This window comes from Schistocerca americana, chromosome 9 (genome assembly GCF_021461395.2).
Source record: "Schistocerca americana isolate TAMUIC-IGC-003095 chromosome 9, iqSchAmer2.1, whole genome shotgun sequence".
NCBI lineage: Eukaryota > Metazoa > Arthropoda > Insecta > Orthoptera > Acrididae > Schistocerca > Schistocerca americana.
This window is the reverse complement of record NC_060127.1, coordinates 55,129,063-55,148,778: the sequence shown is the minus strand read 5'-3', so window position 1 is coordinate 55,148,778 and position 19,716 is coordinate 55,129,063. Positions and strand designations below refer to the sequence as shown.

Here is a 19,716-nt window from a genome sequence, read left to right as displayed (position 1 = left end):
GTCATCGAATTTTCACTGTGGTTTCCATTTCGCGACCGATCGTTGGTTTCTTTCCGAACAGCCCTTGTACTTAGACTGGCCATTTCTTTCCTTACAAGGGGAGGCCACGACGTTTGGAACGCGAATTTACTGAAAACTTCGTACACACGCAGTACTCCATGAGGACAACAAAATGTGTAAGCAGTAGCGCGTACTTCTCAAGCGTCATTGAGAAAATCGCTAGATAATTTCGGTCGTCAAATATATACGTGTGCGTGGCCACTTTTACGACGAGGCGTAACCGAGTGATAGCCGGCACGGTAGCTCAGCGTGTTCGGTCAGAGAGCTGCTTGGCCTCTGCAATAAAAAAACTGAGTGGAAGGATCATCAAACGAACTTGAACGAAAACCAGCTGACGTCCGCAATGACCAAACAGAACGATCAACAAGGAAAAAAAAAAAAAAAAGTGGTTCGCGTTCAAGCCCCGTAATTACTGGATCGATGGATCGAGTCCCGCTCGTAAGTTTTTTTTAATTTCTAACACAGTAATTTTCTTTGCTATTTGTATTACACTTGATATAATGGGAAAAATACGTATAATTGGATGAACTTCTATTAAATTTACAATTTTCTTTGGAAGCCTACAAATTTTTACTATCAGAAATAATATAATAATCATAACTATCGACTAGTAAAGGACCAAACGCATAAAGTTATACTGAAAATGTATGCTTGTCTGTGATTTGAGAAATCCCTTATACCTGGAAGGAGTCCTAAACCACTTGTAACCTCAAAAAATGGTTCAGATGGCTCTGAGCACTATGGGACTTAACTTCTGAAGTCATCAGTCCCCTGAGAACTTCTTAAACCTAACTAACCTAAGGACATCACACACATCGATGCCCGAGGCAGGATTCGAACCTGCAACCGTAGCGGTCACGCGGTTCCAGACTGTAGCGCCTAGAACCGCTCGGCACTTGTTACCTCCAAGTTTTGACCGGCAGAGACTGCTTTCGAAAGATGTACAATTATTCGGCGCTTTCGACATGACGAGTACAAGTTGTAGGATGGTGCTTTTCGTAAAAACATGGAAAACATAAACGGCACCAGCTGAATAAATGCTGTGTTTCCGCATACGCAAGGTCTTTTGAGGTTTGCCGTGGAAACACAAACGTCGTTAACATTTTCGAAAATCTGTCTTTCAGACGTTAATTTGGAAGCAAACCGTGCATAACGCAGCATTTCCTTAAATATCGGGGCTGATAATTGGTCATGCAGTATCGACTGTATTTTAATAGCATCTTCACGAGACGCAATTTCTCGTTCTCTTTTGATTAAATACGAACAATTTTGGAGACATGGACAAGCATACATTTTCATTATCACTTTATGCGTTCGGTCGTTTACTAGTCGACAGTTATGGTTCAAATGGCTCTGAGCACTATGGGACTCAACTTCTGAAGTCATCAGTCCCATGAGAACTTCTTAAACCTAACTAACCTAAGGACATCAGACACATCCATGCCCGAGGCAGGATTCGAACCTGCGAACGTAGCGGTCGCACGGTTCCACAGTGTAGCGCCTAGAACCGCTCGGCCACCCTGGCCGGCGACAGTTATGAATATTGTATTGTTTGTGATAGTAAAAATTTGTAGACTGCCAAATGAAATTGTAAATGTAATGAAAGTTCATCCGATTACACGAATTTTTCCCATTATATCAACTGTAATATAAATAGTAAAGAAAATTACTGTGTTAGAAATTAAAAAATAACTGACGAGTGGGACTCAATCCATCGATCCAGTTAATACGGGGCTTTTTATTATTATTATTATTATTAGTAGTAGTAGTAGTAGTAGTAGTCGTAGTAGTATGAAAAGAGGGCTGGCAGGGGTAGCGACGTAAAAAGGAGAAAAGGAGAAAATGAAAGCCAACAGCACACAGTGTTCCCAGGCGGTCACTCATCCAAGTACTAACTAGGCCCGATGTTGCTTAACTTCGGTGATCGGACGAGAACCGGTGTATTTTTTTTCTTTTTTTATTTTGTTTTTTCTCTTTCTTTTTTTTATACTCTCCAAGTGGAATGGAATCGCATCCTATTTCTCAGTTACTGTCTCTCTGGCTTTCCTTTTTTTCCCCTAATATATATTTCCCCTAATATATATATACACTCCTGGAAATTGAAATAAGAACACCGTGAATTCATTGTCCCAGGAAGGGGAAACTTTATTGACACATTCCTGGGGTCAGAAACGGCTCAAACGGCTCTGAGCACTATGGGACTCAACTGCTGAGGTCATTAGTCCCCTAGAACTTAGAACTAGTCAAACCTAACTAACCTAAGGACATCACAAACATCCATGCCCGAGGCAGGATTCGAACCTGCGACCGTAGCGGTCTTGCGGTTCCAGACTGCAGCGCCTTTAACCGCACGGCCACTTCGGCCGGCCTTGGGGTCAGATACATCACATGATCACACTGCCAGATCCACAGGCACATAGACACAGGCAACAGAGCATGCACAATGTCGGCACTAGTACAGTGTATATCCACCTTTCGCAGCAATGTAGGCTGCTATTCTCCCATGGAGACGATCGTAGAGATGCTGGATGTAGTCCTGTGGAACGGCTTGCCATGCCATATCCACCTGGCGCCTCAGTTGGACCAGCGTTCGTGCTGGACGTGCAGACCGCGTGCGACGACGCTTCATCCAGTCCCAAACATGCTCAATGGGGGACAGATCCGGAGATCTTGCTGGCCAGGGTAGTTGACTTACACCTTCTAGACCACGTTGGGTGGCACGGGATACATGCGGACGTGCATTGTCCTGTTGGAACAGCAAGTTCCCTTGCCGGTCTAGGAATGGTAGAACGATGGGTTCGATGACGGTCTGGATGTACCGTGCACTATTCAGTGTCCCCTCGACGATCACCAGTGGTGTACGGCCAGTGTAGGAGATCGCTCCCCACACCATGATGCCGGGTGTTGGCCCTGTGTGCCTCGGTCGTATGCAGTCCTGATTGTGGCACTCACCTGCACGGCGCCAAACACGCATACGACCATCATTGGCACCAAGGCAGAAGCGACTCTCATCGCTGAAGACGACACGTCTCCATTCGTCCCTCCATTCACGCCTGTCGCGACACCACTGGAGGCGGGCTGCACGATGTTGGGGCGTGAGCGGAAGACGGCCTAACGGTGTGCGGGACCGTAGCCCAGCTTCATGGAGACGGTTGCGAATGGTCCTCGCCGATACCCCAGGAGCAACAGTGTCCCTAATTTGCTGGGAAGTGGCGGTGCGGTCCCCTACGGCACTGCGTAGGATCCTACGGTCTTGGCGTGCATCCGTGCGTCGCTGCGGTCCGGTCCCAGGTCGACGGGCACGTGCACCTTCCGCCGACCACTGGCGACAACATCGATGTACTGTGGAGACCTCACGCCCCACGTGTTGAGCAATTCGGCGGTACGTCCACCCGGCCTCCCGCATGCCCACTATACGCCCTCGCTCAAAGTCCGTCAACTGCACATACGGTTCACGTCCACGCTGTCGCGGCATGCTACCAGTGTTAAAGACTGCGATGGAGCTCCGTATGCCACGGCAAACTGGCTGACACTGACGGCGGCGGTGCACAAATGCTGCGCAGCTAGCGCCATTCGACGGCCAACACCGCGGTTCCTGGTGTGTCCGCTGTGCCGTGCGTGTGATCATTGCTTGTACAGCCCTCTATATATATATATATATATAGGTTACTGTCTCTCAGGATTTCCTTTTTTTCCCCTAATATGTATTTCCCCTAATATATATATATATATATATATATATATATATATATATATATATATATATATATATAACAATATAGACAGATATGTGGAGAACTGATTCTATTTGACCACCTGCCGCTAACTCTATATGAAGACTTATTTTTGCTAGAACAACATGTAAGACGCAAGAACGAGATCAGTGTGCGAATCATCGAAACTCGATTGCGACACTAAATGGACAATTGAGGGAAATAAGAGGAGCTCGCACACATCTTCACAAGTGAAAGTAAGTGTAGAGTTGTTTCGCATATGCATGATGCAATGCACTTGATAAGAAATGGGCTTGAACGCTAACCACTCGGCTGCCGCCGCTTCATAGTAAAAGTGGCCACACACAGGTATACATTTGACGACCGAAATTATCTAGCGATTTTCTCAATGACGCTTGAGAAGTACACGCTACTGCTTACACATTTTGTTGTCCTCATGGAGTACTGCGTGTGTACGAAGTTTCCAGTAAATCCGCGTTCCAAACGTCGTGGCCTCCCCTTGTAAGGAAAGAAATGGCCAGTCTAAGTACAAGGGCTGTTCGGAAAGAAAGGAACGATTGGACGCGAAATGGAAACCACAGTGAAAATTCGATCAAGTTTTGCACAAGTGTGTTGGGAAGTGTCTCTAGTATGCCCGTCGATCGCATTACGTCGTTCTTTTCAGTTCTGAGCACGCAAGGAGCACATAAAGATTCCCAGCGAGTACGAGGGCCTGGTGAGAAATTTCGCCTGAAGCTATGCAGCCAACATTACATAACTGTCGTGCGGTTTCTTCTTCAAGACAATTCTGAGCCGCATTGTGCAGGGGCAATGAAGATCCTTCTGCATCGTTTTCGATTGGAAATGTTTGATTACCCACAATAGAGCCCGTAATTGTCTCCTTCTGAGTTTCATGTCTGCTCACACGAAGCGCTGGCTATGAAGACATTTTGGCACACAACGGACTGTAGGCAGCGTTGAGAATTGGCGGAAAGCACTGGCGGCTGCATTCTATAACGAGGGTATCGGAAAGTTGGTACAACGCTGTGAGAAACGCCTAAGTCGGATCGGCGACTACGGAGGTAAACAGCTGGAAGCTGTAGCTAACTGTTGTAAATAAAAATGTTTTGATTTTCCCTGTGGTTTCCACTTCGCGACCTATCGTTCCTTACTTTCCGAATAGCCCTCGAAGGTATCGAAGTTTCGATGTATGAGGAGCTCTGAATAAGTAATGCAACACATTTTGTTCGGCGTTCCAAACGTCGTGGCCTCCCCTTCTTAGAGTTGAATAAGACTGTGTGTTCACGACACCAAAACCCAGGGCAGACAAAAACAAAAGAAATCTTGTCGAATGAGCGTGCGGGCCGCTCGCTGTGAGACTCACCCCATGAATATGGTGCCGTTGTAGGGCAGCAGGGCGCCCGAGACGTAGGCGAGCAGGACGCCGGCGGTGACCATGAGGTTCTGGTAGACGCCGAGCGCGCCGCGGATCGCCACCTCGGAGATCTCCTCGTTGTAGAGCGGCGACACGACGCATGCGGCGCCCATGGCGAAGCCGGCGAGCAGGCGGCCCGTGTACAGCAGCGCCACCTGCGTCACGCACACCGCCTGTGTGGGTGGGTCCAACAACAACACGATGCCTCCTGTCGTGGGGGTCACTGGCTCAGCAAAAAAAAAAAAAAAAACTGGACTCTCCTGCAGTGTGGGCCTTAAGCCCGTATTACACGATGCGCCTGTACATCAGCGCCCCAAGCGTGCACATCTGTAACTACAGACTGTAACACGTCGACCTATTACGCGCAGCGGTGGAACCCACAATGCTATATGGCTCCATCTCATGGGGAACTACGTGCGTCTCCCACTACAACAAACTCCAAACTCTGCAAAACATTTGCTATCGATGGATCACAGAAGCTCCATGGTGGACAAGAAACGCCGACATCCGCACCGCACTCCAAGAGACCACTATAAAACATAAAGTCCATAACAAGGCTCTACGAACCCCCCCCCCCCCCCCCCCATAGGCGATCTATCATAACACGAGGAAGCAGTCACACATAACAGCCTAGACACATCTCACCCTCCACAGCAGATAGACATCACCAAAGACAGCAGGCTAAAGGGCCCACTGCGTGCCCAAACCTAACTGAATGTGTAATAAATAGTTTTCCTTTTATCCTTACATCCCATCGTAGAAGAATAAGTCATCAAGGATGATCTCTTCAGCCCAAACTACATCGGCGGGGATTACCTGGCGCACGTGCGCAGTAGACGGTAATAGTGCTGGAAACGGAAATACACTCCTGGAAATGGAAAAAAGAACACATTGACACCGGTGTGTCAGACCCACCATACTTGCTCCGGACACTGCAAGAGGGCTGTACAAGCAATGATCACACGCACGGCACAGCGGACACACCAGGAACCGCGGTGTTGGCCGTCGAATGGCGCTAGCTGCGCAGCATTTGTGCACCGCCGCCGTCAGTGTCAGCCAGTTTGCCGTGGCATACGGAGCTCCATCGCAGTCTTTAACACTGGTAGCATGCCGCGACAGCGTGGACGTGAACCGTATGTGCAGTTGACGGACTTTGAGCGAGGGCGTATAGTGGGCATGCGGGAGGCCGGGTGGACGTACCGCCGAATTGCTCAACACGTGGGGCGTGAGGTCTCCACAGTACATCGATGTTGTCGCCAGTGGTCGGCGGAAGGTGCACGTGCCCGTCGACCTGGGACCGGACCGCAGCGACGCACGGATGCACGCCAAGACCGTAGGATCCTACGCAGTGCCGTAGGGGACCGCACCGCCACTTCCCAGCAAATTAGGGACACTGTTGCTCCTGGGGTATCGGCGAGGACCATTCGCAACCGTCTCCATGAAGCTGGGCTACGGTCCCGCACACCGTTAGGCCGTCTTCCGCTCACGCCCCAACATCGTGCAGCCCGCCTCCAGTGGTGTCGCGACAGGCGTGAATGGAGGGACGAATGGAGACGTGTCGTCTTCAGCGATGAGAGTCGCTTCTGCCTTGGTGCCAATGATGGTCATATGCGTGTTTGGCGCCGTGCAGGTGAGCGCCACAATCAGGACTGCATACGACCGAGGCACACAGGGCCAACACCCGGCATCATGGTGTGGGGAGCGATCTCCTACACTGGCCGTACACCACTGGTGATCGTCGAGGGGACACTGAATAGTGCACGGTACATCCAAACCGTCATCGAACCCATCGTTCTACCATTCCTAGACCGGCAAGGGAACTTGCTGTTCCAACAGGACAATGCACGTCCGCATGTATCCCGTGCCACCCAACGTGGTCTAGAAGGTGTAAGTCAACTACCCTGGCCAGCAAGATCTCCGGATCTGTCCCCCATTGAGCATGTTTGGGACTGGATGAAGCGTCGTCTCATGCGGTCTGCACGTCCAGCACGAACACTGGTCCAACTGAGGCGCCAGGTGGAAATGGCATGGCAAGCCGTTCCACAGGGCTACATCCAGCATCTCTACGATCGTCTCCATGGGAGAATAGCAGCCTGCATTGCTGCGAAAGGTGGATATACACTATACTAGTGCCGACATTGTGCATGCTCTGTTGCCTGTGTCTATGTGCCTGTGGTTCTGTCAGTGTGATCATGTGATGTATCTGACCCCAGGAATGTGTCAATAAAGTTTCCCCTTCCTGGGACAATGAATTCACGGTGTTCTTATTTCAATTTCCAGGAGTGTAGAACTGTCTGATCTCTAGTAAAGTCGTTCGTCCTACCGCGCGAGTGGGAACGTGTGATGTATTGGAACGTCATTCGCACAAATTATTTCTGTGTCTTCCATCATTACGTAATTATTATTTTCTTGTGTAGGTTACTACTGTTTTGAATTACAGACTCAGCAGTTAGTTTTATATTACGACACTTGGTGCGTATATAAATTTACATTCATACAGCATTTTGCACATGGAGGACGCACTTGTTTTTGGAGATATTGCACCGACAGTGACAGTACATCTTCGAATTAGGGCAGAAAACGAAAATGCAGACGTTGTTGTGTTCGACCCCACTTGAAACGAAGGGACGAAGGCAGGAAGATGTATCAACTGCTTATGAAAGAACTGAGGCCCGAAGATCCGGAAGAATTTTGGAACTTCGTGAGAATGGACATTGCCTGTTTGGAGTCACTGCTGTCATTGATAGAAGATGGAACTAGAAAGTGTGACTCACTCATGAGAGAGGCTATGTCACCTTCTCGAAAGTAAGAGTTAAATCATGTGTTTGTACGTTTTGTTATCACACCAGCCTAGCCACTGATCAAATGCCGTTACACGACCTCTTATGTTGCAGGCTTGTTGTAACATTACGTTTTCTGGCAACTGGGGAATCTTTACTAGGTTTTAACCTCAGAACAGTACAGCCCACCATTTCAAAAGTTGCTGTGGATGTATGCACTGCAATTTGGCAATTTGCTACACTTCAAAGGACCTGTACTTAAGGATACACGTGTTATTTTTTCCAGTTTGTTTGTGTGTGTGTGTGTGTGTGTGTGTGTGTGTGCCACTCAGAGCTTTTTATCAATTGTAAAGCTTGATCATATTTTCGGCACTTTATTTTATAGGTTCGTCTTGATCACATAAATTTTTACACTACTGGCCATTAAAATTGCTGCACCAAGAAGAAATGCAGATGATCAACGGATACTCATTGGACAAATATATTATACTAGAACTGACATATGATTACAATTTCACACAATTTGGGTGCATAGATCCTGAGAAATCAGTACCCAGAACAACCACCTCTGGGCGTAATAACGGCCTTGATACGCCTGGGCATTGAGTCAAACATAGCTTGGATGGCGTGTACAGGTACAGCTACCCATGCAGCTTCAACACGATGGCACAGTTCATCAAGAGTAGTGACTGGCGTATTGTGAGGAGCCAGTAGCTCGGCCACCATTGACCAGATGTTTTCAATTGGTGAGAGATCTGGAGAATGTGCTGGCCAGGGCAGCAGTCCAACATTTTCTGTATCCAGAAAGGCACGTACAGGGCCTGCAACATTATTCTGCTGAAATGTAGGGTTTCGCAGGGAGCGAATGAAGCGTAGAGCCACGGGTCGTAACACATCTGAAATGTAACGTCCACTGTTCAAAGTGCCGTCAATGAGAATAAGAGGTGACCGAGACGTGTAACCAATAGCACCCCATACCATCACACTGGGTGATACGCCAGTATGGCGATGACTAATACACGCTTCCAATGTGCGTTCACCGCGATGTCGCCAAACACGGATGCGACCATCATGATGCTGTAAACAGAACCTGGATTCATCCGATCCGTTTTGCTATTCATGCACCCAGGCTCGTTGTTAAGTACACCATCTCAGGCGCTCCTGTTTGTGATGCAGCGTCAAGGGTAACCGCAACCATGGTCTCCGAGCTGATAGTCCATGCTGCTGCAAACGCCGTCGAACTGTTCGTGCAAATGTTCCAATCTGTTGCCTCAGGGATCGAGACGTGGCTGCACGATCCGTAACAGCCATGCGGATAAGATGCCTGTCATCTCGACTGCTAGTGATACGAGACCGTTGGGATTCAGCACGGCGTTCCGTATTACCGTCCTGAACCCACCGATTCCATATACTGCTAACAGTCATTGAATCTCGAGCAACGCGAGCAGCAATGTCGCGATACGATCAACGGCAATCGCGATAGGCTACAATCCGACCTTTATCAAAGTCGGAAACGTGATGGTACGCATTTCTCCTCCTTACACGAGGCATCACAACAACGTTTCACCAGGCAACGCCGGTCAACTGCTGTTTTTGTATGAGAAATCGGTTGGAAACATTCCTCATGTCAGCACGTTATAGGTGTCGCCACCGGCGCCAACCTTGTGTGAATGCTTTGAAAAGCAAATCATTTGCATATCACACCATCTTCTTCCTGTTGGTTAGATTTCGCGACTGAAGCACTTTGTGGTGTAGCAATTTTAATGGCCAGTAGTGTAATTTCACTATGACCGGTTTCGGCTACTGCCATCTTCAGATCATAAAATATTCTGATGTAGTATCAACGTCAAACTAAACATATAGGAACTCAGAGTTTTGCAGTCATCGTCTGTCACACTGGGCAAAACTACACGGGCTTTCTCGCCTATCACTGCCAGTTTCTTTTTCCCGGCATGTTGAACTAAAGCAAGAGATGGAATCAAACCAAACACCAACTTTCGTGATCTAAGGCACTACGATACAAATCGAACATGACCGTGTTACGTAACGTGCATGTTACTCAGAAATAAACGATTACCGACGTACCTTGTTGTGATACAGTGGGTCTTGCAGGTGATACAGACACCTTTCTCCGCTGTTTGCTTGAATTAAGACGCTTAACGCCTCTTTACTTCATACCATTTTTAGAATACGAAGCAATCAATAGAAAGAGTGCTTTCACAAACACATAGTGTAAAAGTAAGTCTACTGGCAAAGAAAAAAGTATTGCATTTATGAAAACCTACTTACTGACAAAATGCGGAAACCCTAAAACAAAAATCAGAAATTAGCCAGCAGCCACTTAACAATACGGAAATAGCAAGCCGAAAGCACTGCAGTACCCCAATCTGCGCATACGTGAATTATCGACGCCTTGTGCGCTTGAGCGGATTGACTGCAGTTATTCTAGCGCCCAGATACTGTGTCTGCTTATTTTCGTAGTTTCACCCTTTCTACCGCTAGATGGCTGTTGCTCTGGACCGGTATCGCTCGCGGCGGATCGTCGAGCAATAACTTCCTTAGACTGCTGGGTTTGTTCAAACAGAGACACTATGTAACGTTGTGAAATGTAGAAACGTGGAATAATTCCACTTTGTCTGATACAACTCCTAACATAACTACAATTTTTTTTCAGTTTCCAATATAATATACACTGAACTGACAAAAGTCGTGGGATAGCGACATGTACACATACAGATGGCAGTAGCATCGCGTACACAAACTATAAAATGGCAGTGCATTGCCAGAGATGTCCGCCTTCTCCAGAATCACCTTGACCTTTTTGCCGCATGGTGTAACCAGTGGCTCCTGAAAATCAATCCTTCCAAGACCTAGGCAATCATCGTAGGTCGTACCACTCGCTCCTTCCGGCTCCTGGATTTCTCCCTTACTGTCTGCGCCCGTCCTGCCCGCCTCTCCCCCACCCTCACCTACCTTGGCCTCACCATTGACCGTCACCTCACCTGGATCCCTCATCTCCGCTCCATCCAATCCAAAGCCCACAACCGCCTCTGACTCCTCAAACTCCTCTGGCCGGACATGGGGGTTGCGCCCTTCTACCATCCTCCACACCTACAAATCCTTAATCCGTCTCATCCTCTGTTATGCCAGTCCCAACTGGATATCTGCCCCCCCCCCCCAAATTCTATAAGTCCCTGCAGATCCTTGAGCGTCATGCACTCTGCCTCACCTTCCGTATATGCGTCCCATCCCCCACGCAGATCCTGTATGACTTCATTCCTTTCCCCCATCTGCTCCTATTCCTCGAACATATCAGCATCCTCTACACCTCCCACCGCCTTGATCCCCCTCACCCTCTGGTTGCTCCTCTCCTCTCCCATCCTCACCCCCTGCCACATCTTCACTGTTGTGTCCCCCCAACCCTCCATCTCTACGCCCTTCATCTCCTTTCCCAAGGTGGCTTCCATCAACTCCCCCTCCCTGATGATGCCCTCTCTCCCTCCATTTATCCCTCCTATCATTTCTGATCCTCCCCCCTCCTTTCCTCCATCCTTTTCTTGGGCTCCCTCTCCCCCCATTCCATCCTCTTTTTTCCCCACCTACCCTCTCTCTGTTCCCCTTCTCTCCCCTGAGTCCTTTTGCTTCTCGCATCTGCCCTGCCCCTCCCCCCCCCCCTTATGAGTCCTCTCCCTCCTTGGGTCCCCGCCCTTTCGTTTTTCCTCCCTCCTTGTTTTCCCCGTCATCTGTCCCGGTCCACCCCCTCCCCCCCCCCCCCCCCCCCCATCTGCCCTAGGCTATGGTGTGTGCCGACATTTTAGTGCAGTGTTTACAGTGAGTGTTGAGAGTTGTTTTCTGAAGTGTTGCGAACGACCATCATACTGTCGCTGGGTGTGATTTTATATCTCTTGCGTACAGAAACCAGACTGTCGCCTTGTTTTTTAATTGTCTGCCTACTATGTTACCTGTCTGCATCCTGTGTATTTTATTCGCTTTGCCAACCCTTTTGCTTTATGTTTTAACTTTCCACAATTTTCCGCCGTTTTCAATTTAAGTCCCCGCCTACTTTTCTTGTTTCTTAACTTCTTCTTACGTTTTTTAAAACTCACATGAGTCACATTTCAGTTGGTAAGAGCTGATTGTAGGGTCCGAGTGTGGCACAGACCCTATGAAGCCATGGACCCAGTTTCTCAACAAGGACTTTTTGAAGTCTGTAGGCTGCAGAGCAGCGTAATAAGCTGCTGCCAGCCCGCCCCCTTCGGGGGGAATCGAAATACAATAAAGGAAAAAAAACCAGAGATGTCATTTGTACTCGCGGAATTCATGTGAAAATGTTTCCAAAGTGCTTATGACCGCACGACCGGAATTAACAAACTTCGAACGCGGAATGGCAGTTTGGAGCTACACGCATGGTACATTCCATTTCGGAAATCGTTAGGGAGCTCTGTATTTTGCGATCCACAGTGTCAAAAGGGTGGCGAGACAACAAAATTTCAGATATTGCCCCTCACAGAGTTTCGGTGCTAACAGACAAGAAACACTACGAAAAAACCACAAAGATCAATGTGGGACGAACGTGTCCTTTAGGACAGTGCGGCGAAATGTGACGACAGTGGACTTTGGCAGCAGACGACCAAAGCGAGTGCCTTCGCTAACAGCACGACATCGCATGCAGCGCGTCTCTTGGGGTCGTGGTCATATGGATTGGGCCCCAGACGACTGGAAAACCCTGGCTTGGTCACATGAGTCACATTTCGGTTGGTAAGAGCTGATTGTAGGGTCCGAGTGTGGCACAGACCCTACGAAGCCATGGACCCAGGTTGTCAAGGACTGTACAGGCTGGTGGTGGCTCCATAATGGTGTCTGCTGTGCTTCCGTGGGATAGACAGGCTCCTCTGGTACACATGAACCGATCATTGACTAGAAATGGTTATGTTCGGCTGTAACAATGTGCAATGTTGCCGGGTAACAACTGTGCGTAATAGGTTTGACGAATATTTTAGACAGTTCGAGCAAAGAATTTGGCCACCCAAATGGCCCGACATGAATCCCATCTATAATCTAGAGGTCAGTTCGTGCGCAAAATCCTGCACTGGCAACACTTTCGCAATTGTGGACGGCTATAGAGTAGGAATGGCTCAGTATATGTAAAGGGGACTCCCAACGACTTGTTGAGGCCATGTCACGTCCAGTTCAAAAAATGGCTCTGAGCACTATGCGACTTAACTTCTGAGGTCATGAGTCCCCTAGAACTTAGAACTACTTAAACCTAACTAACCTAAGGACATCACACACATCCATGCCCGAGGCAGGATTCGAACCCGCGACCGCAGTGGTCGCGCGATTCCAGACTGTAGCGCCTAGAACCGCTCGGCCACTCCGACCGGCCCACGTCCAGTTGTTGTACTATGTAGGGAAAAGGAAGTCCTACACGTTATAGGAGATGCGCTGTGACCTTTGTTACCTCAGTGTACAATTGTATCATGCATGTCTGACAATAGATGCACTGAAAAGATAGAGTTGCAGTTTAAATATCGGTATGTTCCTGCCGTCGGTCATCCCAACAATTTAACCCTATCAGCCTCTTCCATCTGCTAGTCGTCATATTTTAGGCTATTACTGGGGAGGGTGGGGGTGGAGAGAAGAGTTCTCAACTATATATTATTAGCTGTCCCTGTATTGACCGACCAAGTGCAACTGGCATGGAACTTCATCCCGCAAACTGATATCTTTCACCCGTACCACAGAATGCATGCACGTTTGGATGGATGCATTCAACTTTCTGTTGAGTACACTGGTTATTAATTTTGCAATGGCTTGTTTCGTGTTTACATTAATCTGTGATCTTACAAGTTTAATTTCTCAAATATGTTACATAGACCAACGTATTCCCGAAATTTCATTACCATAGATTAATTATTTTTGATGTTGCAATTTTTTCCGAGGGTGTACACCATACCACAATGAAAAGGAAAAGAAAATCTAGATAAACCGAAAATCCGGATTAATGAGGGCTCGATAGGCGAGGTACATGTGTACAGAAGGATCTAACATGAAACCCGATGGATTACCACCTGTAAGTATAGTTGGGGTCACGTACAACAGTAGTCGACTTCAGGGTGTTTCTATGCACCTGATGTCACACACTTTTCCGACAGCCAATGAGGGTGCAGTAGTGTTTCGAGCGCTCTGCTGTGTAAAATTGGCTCCTGGTAATGTCACTGACGAAACGTTGCTGACATGCCGAAGAGAAAGTACAGGGTCACTGTTACACCGGAGCCAAGGTAGCCCCTGAGGGCCGGCAACCCACATAACACCACAGAGGACGAGGTTGTTTATGAACAAAGGCGTACCCAAAATCACGATGGTAAACACCGGCTATTTACACACAAGATAATGGAAACAGACATTCAGAGCACAACTTCCTGCAGGGGGTGCTCGAGCCACGGCCTGCAGGGAGTATCACTATGCCAAAATCTGATTGGCTGGAGACAGCTATTTAAGGGCTAGAACCAGCCCCGAAGTTCACGCCGGATGCCGACCTCGTGTACTGCAACCGTCGAAGATTACGTCTTCGTCTCGGAATTGGACTAGTGTGTGTGTTACCATGAACATTTGTGGAAAATAAGAAGTAAACTTCTGTTTGCTTCCGTTAGGAGACTTTTTTTTGTTATTTTTACCTTTAGTTTGTATGTTCAGTCATCAACCTTGTGAACTTACATCAATAAAAGTTGTGTTGTGAAAAATTGCGAATTGTCAGTCACAACAGTGACAATTATTGAACTATATGAAATAAAATCGTCATAACTTCTGTACGGTTTGTGTTAGGACGTTCAAACTGCGCGGTTGGCCGCGGAACTTGATGGGAATTAGTACGTGCTGTATGGTTTGATTTAGCGAAGAAGCCCACTTTCATTTGGATGGGTTCGTCAATAAGCAGAATTGGAGCATTCGGGGGACTGAGAATCCGCATTTCGTTATCGAGAATTCTCTTCACCCTCGACACGTGACTGTGTGATGTGCAATGCGCAGTCATGGAATAATCGGTGCGATGTTCCTTGTCGGCACGGTGACTACCGAACGATACGTTAAGGGTTTTGAAGATGATTCCATTCAATTTATCAAAAGCGACCCTGGTGTCGACAAGATGTGGTTCATACAAGACAGAGTTCGACTCTATCGAAGCAGGAGAGTGTTTGATGTCCCGGAGGAGCGCTTTGGGGATCGCATTCTGGCTCTGGGGACCCAGACGCCACTGGCATGGAGCTCGATTGGCCACCCTATTCTCCGGATCTGAACACTTGCGACCCTTTTTGTGGGATATATTAATGACATTGTGTACAGCAATAACTCCATTACTGAGCTGAAAACAGCCATTCAGTAGGTCATCGACAGCATCGATGTTCCGACACTTACTGGCTCAAGCAGAATTTCTCAATTCGTCTGCGCCACATCAACGCCAATGATGGTAGGCATATCGAATATGTAATACGCTAAATTCGAATATCTGTAGTAACTAGTCCATTAAATTTTGGGCATGCAGCCTCGCAAATAAAATTTCTTCCACTGATATTTCGGCCGCGTATTGTCCGGCTATCATCAGAGTAAGTCACAAGACTCTGAGAATGCCGGTCGATGTGGCCGAGCGGTTCTAGGCGCTTCAGTCTGGAACCGCGCGAGCGCTACGGTCGCAGGTTGGAATCCTGCCTCGGGCATGGATGTGTGTGATGTCCTTAGGTTAGTTAGGTTTAGGTAGTTCTAAGTTCTAGGGGACTGATGACCTCAGATGTTAAGTCCCATAGTGCTCAGAGCCATTTGAACCATCTTCGACTCTGAGAATAACCCATAGTGCTCAGAGCCATTTGAACCATTTTGCTCTGAGAATAACCGGACGGTACGCGGCCGAAGTATTAGTGGAAATAATTTTATTTGCCCGGCTGCATGCCCGAAACTTAAGTGGCTACTCATTCCGCCGAGAAAAGTTGAAAATATACATCTGTAGTGACGTTTACATGTTGAACAAAGTGTGCGCGCGCCGTAGTTGGTAACTAATTTACGTTTTCTTCCCTTTGTGTTGTGGTCTTTGAGACAGATCGCTGGTCGATCATCAGCGATCGGCTTCTTATATTTGGCGCGTCCGTGGGCATGACCATCTTTGCGTTTTCGGCTGGGGCGCGCGGGACGGCGAGAGGCAGTCGGTTTTAGGTGGCCGGTGAGACTGGCGGAGTTGTGGCTCGGGCGTAAGCACGTGTGTGACGTCTGTTACGCTGGGCCTGTTTGCTAATCGTGAAACTCCTGCAGCGGTTACTGGTTGCCTGGAAGGCATTTGATATAAAATGTGCCAAGCCTGGCAGTGAGAGGGGAGTCCGCAGTTGGTGTTGGCCTAGATGTTTGTACAAATTGAGGTGCCTGTGTGAGAAGCATGGCGTGCACCTGTCGGTTGCTTCGTCCTTCTGGCAGCCGCCGCAAGCGGATGTTCGGCCGGAATGTCTACAGTTTGTGGTGAGCATAGTGTGAACAAGTTCTCGTAGGATGTGCTCCCAGCCTGACTCTTAGCCAGTGTTAATGTGGGTGCCGACCCCTTGTCTGTTACTGCTTCCGGGTGTCCTGTAAGATTTCACAGCAAAACTGTGTTTCTGTGGCATTCTGTGTTTCTGGCTCAGCCTCCGCCTAGAAAGGGGAAAGATTTGGAATTCCTTAATGCTGTAATGTAAACATACACTCCTGGAAATGGAAAAAAGAACACATTGACACCGGTGTGTCAGACCCACCATACTTGCTCCGGACACTGCGAGAGGGCTGTACAAGCAATGATCACACGCACGGCACAGCGGACACACCAGGAACCGCGGTGTTGGCCGTCGAATGGCGCTAGCTGCGCAGCATTTGTGCACCGCCGCCGTCAGTGTCAGCCAGTTTGCCGTGGCATACGGAACTCCATCCCAGTCTTTAACACTGGTAGCATGCCGCGACAGCGTGGACGTGAACCGTATGTGCAGTTGACGGACTTTGAGCGAGGGCGTATAGTGGGCATGCGGGAGGCCGGGTGGACGTACCGCCGAATTGCTCAACACGTGGGGCGTGAGGTCTCCACAGTACATCGATGTTGTCGCCAGTGGTCGGCGGAAGGTGCACGTGCCCGTCGACCTGGGACCGGACCGCAGCGACGCACGGATGCACGCCAAGACCGTAGGATCCTACGCAGTGCCGTAGGGGACCGCACCGCCACTTCCCAGCAAATTAGGGACACTGTTGCTCCTGGGGTATCGTGCAGCCCGCCTCCAGTGGTGTCGCGACAGGCGTGAATGGAGGGACGAATGGAGACGTGTCGTCTTCAGCGATGAGAGTCGCTTCTGCCTTGGTGCCAATGATGGACGTATGCGTGTTTGGCGCCGTGCAGGTGAGCGCCACAGTCAGGACTGCATACGACCGAGGCACACAGGGCCAACACCCGGCATCATGGTGTGGGGAGCGATCTCCTACACTGGCCGTACACCACTGGTGATCGTCGAGGGGACACTGAATAGTGCACGGTACATCCAAACCGTCATCGAAGCCATCGTTCTACCATTCCTAGACCGGCAAGGGAACTTGCTGATCCAACAGGACAATGCACGTCCGCATGTATCCCGTGCCACCCAACGTGCTCTAGAAGGTGTAAGTCAACTACCCTGGCCAGCAAGATCTTCGGATCTGTCCCCCATTGAGCATGTTTGGGACTGGATGAAGCGTCGTCTCACGCGGTCTGCACGTCCAGCACGAACGCTGGTCCAACTGAGGCGCCAGGTGGAAATGGCATGGCAAGCCGTTCCACAGGACTACATCCAGCATCTCTACGATCGTCTCCATGGGAGAATAGCAGCCTGCATTGCTGCGAAAGGTGGATATACACTGTACTAGTGCCGACATTGTGCATGCTCTGTTGCCTGTGTCTATGTGCCTGTGGTTCTGTCAGTGTGATCATGTGATGTATCTGACCCCAGGAATGTGTCAATAAAGTTTCCCCTTCCTGGAACAATGAATTCACGGTGTTCTTATTTCAATTTCCAGGAGTGTATATACAGTGTTACAAAAAGGTACGGCCAAACTTTCAGGAAACATTCCTCAAACACAAATAAAGAAAAGATGTTATGTGGACATGTGTCCGGAAACGCTTAATTTCCATGTTAGAGCTCATTTTAGTTTCGTCAGTATGTACTGTACTTCCTCGATTCACCGCCATGATTTCATACCGGATACTCTACCTGTGCTGCTAGAACATGTTCCTTTACAAGTACGACACAACATGTGGTTCATGCACGATGGAGCTCCTGCACATTTCAGTCGAAGTGTTCGTACGCTTCTCAACAACAGATTCGGTGACCGATGGATTAGTATAGGCGGACCAATTGTGTGTGTGTCAAATCTTGTGGGACTTAACTGCTAAGGTCATCAGTCCCTAAGCTTACAAACTACTTAACCTAAATTATCGTAAGGACAAACACACACACCCATGCCCGAGGGAGAACTCGAACCTCCGCCGGGACCAGCCGCAGCGGACCAATTCCATGGCCTCCACGCTCTCGTGACCTCAACCCTCTTAATTTTCATTTATGGGGGCATTTGAAAGCTCTTGTCTACGCATCTCCGGTACCAAATGTAGAGACTCTTCGTGCTCGTATTGTGGACGGTTGTGATACAATACGCCATTCTCCAGGGCTGCATCAGCGCATCCATGCGACGGAAGGTGGATGCATGTATCCTCGCTAACGGAGGACATTTTGAATATTTCCTGTAACAAAGTGTTTGAAGTCATGCTGGTACGGTCTGTTGCTGTGTGTTTCCATTCCATGATTAATGCGATTTGAAGAGAAGTAATAAAATGAGCTCTAACATGGAAAGTAAGCGTGTAAGTAGGCTGTTTAGGTTTTTTTATTGGTAACGCCACCTCTGTATGAAAATCACTGGCTGTGCTGTGGGCAGTCTGTGTCTGCTTTGCATTGTTGTAATACTCGCCATTGTAGTGTTGGGCAGCGGCAGCTGGATGTGAACAGCGCGTAGCGTTGGCAGTTGGAGGTGAGCCGCCAGCAGTGGGGAGAGAGATGGCGGAGTTTTGAAATTTGTCATGAACTGCTATATTTATATACGATGATATCAAGGTAAATACATTGTTTGTTCTCTATTAATATCTTTCATTTGCTAACTATCCCTATCAGTAGTTAGTGCCTTCCATAGTTTGAATCTTTTATTTAGCTGGCAGTAGTGGCGCTCGCTGTATTGCAGTAGCTTGAGCAGCGAAGATTTTTGTGAGGTAAGTGATTTGTGAAAGGTATAGTTTAATGTTAGTCAGGGCCATTCTTTTGTAGGGAATTTTGAAAGTCAGATTGCGTTGCGCTAACAAAATATTGTGTGTCAGTTTAAGCACAGTCATGTAGAATTGTTCAAAGGGGACGTTTCATAAGCGTTTCCGGACACATGTCCACACAACATATTTTCTTTCTTTGTGTGTGAGAAATGTTTCCTGAATGTTTGGCCCTACCTTTTTGTAACACCCTGTATAAAAAAATTGTTCTTTCAGAATAAGAGCCTGTTTCTTTGGGACACTGCAGTTCAAACAGGAGTGGAGTAATATTAATGAGTATTTGTCAAATGAAGTGTATGTTATGTCTTTCTGTTTTCTGTGGCACGCAGCTGTGTTATTGAACCCATTTTGAAGTGTTACATTGGGTTGTTGGGTGAACGACTGCTCCCC

General features: G+C 48.3%; 1 protein-coding gene across 1 annotated transcript in view; it reads right to left on the bottom strand.

Annotated features, from left to right (window-relative positions):
* Positions 1-19,716, bottom strand: part of LOC124550622 (facilitated trehalose transporter Tret1-2 homolog) — a 67,811-nt gene that overhangs the window by 46,245 nt on the left and 1,850 nt on the right. The window contains exon 2 of the mRNA XM_047125345.1: positions 5,158-5,435. Within this exon, the coding sequence (XP_046981301.1) occupies positions 5,158-5,435 (278 nt within the window). The remainder of the gene's footprint in view (positions 1-5,157; positions 5,436-19,716) is intronic.